The 6,000-nt window shown below is 40.2% G+C and overlaps 1 protein-coding gene across 1 annotated transcript in view; it reads right to left on the reverse strand.

Annotated features, from left to right (window-relative positions):
• LOC145416010 (hemicentin-1-like) overlaps positions 1–2,870 on the reverse strand; it is a 145,320-nt gene extending 142,450 nt beyond the window's left edge. The window contains exon 1 of the mRNA XM_080285110.1: positions 2,834–2,870. Coding sequence (XP_080141236.1) covers positions 2,834–2,870 — 37 coding nt within the window. The remainder of the gene's footprint in view (positions 1–2,833) is intronic.
• Between the last annotated feature and the right edge of the window lie 3,130 nt (positions 2,871–6,000).

The following is a 6,000-nucleotide window of genomic DNA, read 5'->3' on the forward strand; positions in this document are numbered from 1 at the left end:
AGATTGACAAGATGGAGTCTACTTCTTCAGGAGTATTCATTAGACATACATGTCAAGGGGAAAGAAAACGTTATTGCAGATTGCTTATCTAGACTTTAGACAGATTGTTTTAGAGTAATAAGAAATTTCCTTTGTAAATTTCTTTTTCTTTGTGGGGAGGTGTTACATAGTCTATGATTTCATCATCCTTTGTGTAATTTTAACGTACAGTATGCTGCATGTTTGATCACGAGCGTGTTCTGCCTCAGTCCCCCATTCTACCGTTATAGTAGAGTAAGTCGTCCTTTCTGTTGCTCAGAGCAGGATTGTCAGCTCTTTGTCCCCTGTGGCTTCTTTTGCACGTCCTTCTTACAACTTGTATCAAGCTCTGCTGGCCCCTATATAATGAGCTCAGTCTCTGCATTATTGCCACTTAGATCTACTCCTCATTTTGCTTACATCTCTGTCCTCCCCTGTACAGTTATTATTATTGTGAGTGCTCAGGAAGTCTCCAACCATCTAGCAGCTGTGTGTAATTTGAGTACAACTGTTGTTGCATTTTTTCTTGTACTGTGTAGCATAAGGTTAATTCTTGGGCCTAGTGGGGTTTTTGTAATTTATGTGGTGTTCTTGTTGTCAGCCATCATTAATAATATTTTGTATCTGTAATAATATATCTGGCATTCACTGAGTATTATCTGGTATCTCATTTTAACAGGGCTGACTTAGATAAATTTACTCATGCTAATTTCGTGTTAATAGAGGCTATTGCAGTTAACCATATATTTAACCTGATTTTTTGCCATTACATTATCCTTATGAGTCCTGAATGTTTTGTTGTTAGTTTGAGCATTAAACTTTAACTTGTAGTTTTACCTAACTCTTTATTTTGAACCTGGACCTTTACGGGACAGTAGTGATTATTAGTATTCTCACTTAAAGTGTACATTATCTTTCTCTGTTCCGTAACAATATATATATATATATATATATATATATATATATATATATATATATATATATATATATATATATATATATATATATAAAGTGGATAGCATGTGTGGCAACCCGGGTGCTGCGTTTCTGTCGTTATTGGAAAGAGGTGGTACCCCCTCATACACTGCCATTTTCACAAGGTGTAGTCTTCCACTCTGCCACAGCTGCCTCCTTCATCCTACCGCCACCACGCACGGTCTTCTCTCCTGTCCTCAACATGGTAGCCGAAATTATAAAGAAAATTCATTGTGTAGTTAGCAAACTTTATCTTGTGTGCTGGAGATTGACGCCTTCGCGTGATGGCACCGATATGACCGGGTGGTGGACCTGCCTGGTGTTACAAACCTCTCCCAGCCCCCTCCCTAGTCCCTGAATGGAGGATAGTGAACTTCACATGAAGAGCAGCTTCATTATGATGATGTTCCACTATTCTTTTTTAATCAGTAAAGTATAATAACAACATTTTGGGACAAGGAGATTCATTTCTCTGAGGAAATTAGAACAAGTAGTGAGAATATGACAATGGGGTAACAATGCGACTAGCATTAAGATTTCGATGTTGTGCTAATATATATATAATGAACCTATCATCATCGTCGTCGTCGTCGTCATCACAACCCTGCTTTGCTAAATGGGGCTTACAAAATCTAGATAAGACAGAAAAACGCAGGACTAAGGCAAGCAAGAGAGATGAAATCATAAGTTACTCATTATTTAAGCTTTCAAAACTCCCACATACTAGAACAGTACATGCAGGAAGAATGCTACTGTAAATACCGTAAGAGAGAGAGAGAGAGAGAGAGAGAGAGAGAGAGAGAGAGAGAGCAGTGGCGTAACTACCGGTACTGTCGGTGTTACCCAGTGCGGTAACACATGGCGTCACCCCGCCCCCCCCATGGAGCTCCTTCCATACCAAACCATTCAAATTCTTAGTAATGGTCTTTTTTCTTTTTATTAATTGTACTCGTAAATCGCAATTCCCGTATATCACTGACTGTAGTGGCATTAGTAGTGATATAAACAACTAGCAAAATTCAAATTACACTTTTAATTTATAATATTATACGCATACCCTAAATGTATTTACATTTACACATTTTTATATGGTTAAATTGAAAATACAATAGGTAAGCAATAAAACTGGAAGTGAAAATGTTTAAGCACTAAATCAGGATTTAGAATTATGTCCATTTTAGCGTTAAACTTTACCGATACCTATCTATCTATTGCCAGACGCCATCATCTCGTCAGGGATGGCCATTTGACTTTGAGTTATTTGTTTTACGGGGAGGGGCACTAACCCTTCACCAACCCACTTGTTGACACGTAGAGAGCACGTATGGTTTGGTTATATTGTTACCACCCAGCGTTGTAAATAGTTTCTTGGCTTAAATGATATATGAGATAAATTAATGGATTAAGTTTTCATGATCAATAACAGCACAAACAATGTAGTTGTAGACAATTGTATTTGTAATATACTCATAAATGATATAATACCATAATAATAAACAGGAACAAATACACAAGCATTTCAGCACTTAGTGAACATCTCGACTAAATCAGAGCTTTCCTTTCCTGGCCTTCAAAGTTGCGAACTGGTGAACCGCTTCATCGACATCAATGCCTTTTTCCAACTCATTTTCAATTGATAATATCGCATGATCGGAAAGCCTTGACTGTCCCAAGGTAGATGGCAACTAGTTCTTTATAAGTTTCAACTTTGAAAAGCTCCTTTCACATTAAGACACAGACACACAGATAGTCAGAAATCATATTAAGATTAGTGAAGGGTTGAGAGATTCCACGAAATCCCATTCAGCTATGAATGTCAAAACGTCTAATGTTGTCCTACCTTTGGCTTCATCCAGATCAATCTCTGCTGCTTTCATGCGTCTTTTCAGCCTTGATATTTCTATTAAAAGATCACTTTCGGATACCTCATCCTAGAAAGTAGTCAGTTTTGGAATGGACACCTATAACTCTTCTTCAGTGGCAAATATGAGGCTCTTCGCTTGAACAGCTTCAAACATGGCTGCTGCTTCCTTGATGGCTCATGATCTGATCTGGAGTTCAAAATGAAAGTGATCAATGGACTCAAGCATCGCCTTCTTATTTTTTCTTGCAGAGTGAGTCCAGTATTGCTTGCCTGCTCCCCTGCCATCCTCTTTTTGAACCTGGCCCTTCTTTCACCTGCAATTCCATATTTGTCTGACTTTAAAAGAGCCCGTTCAATTGCATACTCCACTAGGTGTCAGCGTTCCTCGTGCAGAAAAAGTCTTAGCGTCTTTAGCTTTGTCATCACCTAGTCGAGAGTTAAGTCCTTAGTCTGCAGGTATTGCTGCATAAGATTAACTTCATGAAGTACATCACACCAGAACTGCAGGTACCACAGAAAATTGAAATCACAGGCAGCAGGCAAAAGACCTTGTGCTGCTCCTCTTTTGTCCAAATATTCGTGTGGATCACAAAGAGCTCCAATCGCCGCCACAAACTTTTCGAATTTTTCTTTAACTGGCTTAACTGCAGCGTGATGAGCATTCCAGAGCGTCGTTGATGGCCTTTTCACTGACATTCTAGTATGGTCAATTAACATATCCCACGATGGGTGGATGCAGCAATGAAAGAAATCACTGTCTCAAGAATTCCAAGAAATGTCACACACGATGAATTTTCAGCAAAAGAGTGCTGACCTCACAAGTTAAGCAAATGGTCCACACATCATTAAAAATAGCTTTCTTGTTCTTTCCCTTAAGAATGGCTTGTACACCTCCATGGATTCCAACCATAATGGCATCATTATCGTAACCTTGAGCGTGGCTCAACATTATGTCCAGTCCATCACTTCCCAGTTTTTTTTTACAAATGTCTGAAGTGAGGTCAGCAGCTTTTTCCCCTTTAAGGGAAAAACTCCTAGAATTACTTCTTTAACTTTCCTATTGTTGGTTTTTATATGTCTGATCACTTTTCGGACATTTGGTCGGCATGTGATATGTCAGGTGGTGTGCTGTCGAACATGACCCCAAAGTACTTTGCACTCTTTATGACCGTGACATGCTTCTCCTTCACATGATTTACCAGAGCAATTATCAACTTATTCTGAGTTTTGTATGCAAAGAGACTGATACTTTAAGTTTACATGTGCTCTGCTTTAATCTCATTAGATGCTCTTTTAGCACTGGATCATATTTTGATAACATCTCAACCATCTCAAGAAAGTTCTCTTTATTCAATGAAGATTCATCATCATTGTGGCCACGGAATGCCCGATTCTTCTTTGACAACAAACAACGTGATATCAAGCAATCTGTGATCTATGCAAGGTGTCCCTCCACTTTTTCTTCTCCATTTCCATCAAAGCAATAGTTTCGGCATCAGTGGTTTTGTGCAGCCTCAGTCATTTTTGTCAGTATCTTCCACTTTTCAAAGCAATGCTCTTCGGATGTAGCATGGTTATGTACTTTCGGGCTAAATTTCTACCACTTCTGAAACCTTCTTACAGATTTGGATGTCGTATCTGTAGCACTAACGGCAAACAGTCAGCAGCAAGAACAGTATAGATTTTCGCTGACGAGCAAGTAAACCATCCATGACCGCAGAAATTTCTCGCCATTTGGCATCACCTTGTAAAACCACTCTTTTGAAAGCTGGCGCACATCTCCCTTAGCTTTTGCATCTAGCCTTGCCGTAGCATTGAAAGCCTCATCTATGTTCTGGAAAGAAGCACTTCCCCTTTTGATGATTCAACCAGAAAATTATCCGGAACTGGTATCTCCCAGAGAGAAACATCACAAAATTTGATAATCTTTCTCCTTAACGTCATTCATCTCATTTACAGTATCATGGCTAAAGTTACTTTCAGCGCTCTCTTATTCTTCAAATTCTATCACTGCCACTTCTTGCTCCTCTGCTTCAAATTCTGCCATTTCCACTCCATGGTCTTCTGCTTCAAATTCTGCCATTTCCACTCCTTCCTCTTTTGCAGAATGCATGCTAGCATCGGAAGAATCAGCTTTTTCAAATGGAGACTGAGAAGCATTTTCTTTTTATAAACCCTGGCCATCATCTGGTCTTTACACATAATGAAGTATGGATTCAGCAAGTGTTTTGAGTGTTTTAATTCTTGCCTCTTTTGTTCTCCTTTGCAGGCATCCAATTGGCCTCTTCCATTTATGCACTTTATGTGGCATAATAGAATATCCCTCCACCTTTTTCCTAGCTTCGTGGTAGGAGATGCCCTCAGTCTCCTTCACTAAGCAGACCTCTTTCTCCTCCTTCCACATGGGACAGCCCCTCGAGGAAGTGGAGGGAGCACCCTTTAAGTGAAAGCAACATGGAGTCTCTGATGTGCAGTGTTCAGCATCATGACCCTGTGCTGCACATTTGCCACACGCTGGTTTGGAAACCCAGCAAGTCTTATCTGTATGTCTATAGAGTTGACAATTTGAACATCTAAGAGGGTTAGGGATATACAGTCTTATGTTAAGACTTTCGTAACCAACAGTGACCCTCATTCAACTGTTGCGGTCTTCTTCCTTATTCCTTCTGTAAATTTGGTTATAAACCTTGCATCAATGACATCTTGTATAGCAGTTCGCGTACGATATCGTCCTCTTCCATCACCATGAGATCCCTACAAGTGATAACTCCCTTGCAGGAATTCATGGAGTGAGGGATCCTCAGCTCAACATAGTAGCAGTGAAATTTGGGCAGCTTTGACAGTCTTTGATTTGAGCAGAATTTACTGTTTTGACAAGGTTTCCACAAGCAAATTTTTTCACAGGTTCAACTTCACCAGCGCAGCCATCAATTACCTTCTTGTTGAGGAAAGGATTGAGACTTGCCAGGGATGCAGAACCAGAAGCATGTATCTGTGCAAATGTGGCACTATGTACAGGGACGGTTAGCAGCGATCGAGTCTGGGGCTGCCAGTCCGTGTAACAGTCGGGGTCCGTCAGGACCACATCCTCCCCTGAAAGGAGGGGGGTTGGGTAGGCGGTAGGGGCGTCTGCCATAGCAACT

Source organism: Coenobita brevimanus, chromosome 104 (assembly GCF_032717465.1).
Source record: "Coenobita brevimanus isolate Jiangsu-jjx chromosome 104, ASM3271746v2, whole genome shotgun sequence".
NCBI lineage: Eukaryota > Metazoa > Arthropoda > Malacostraca > Decapoda > Coenobitidae > Coenobita > Coenobita brevimanus.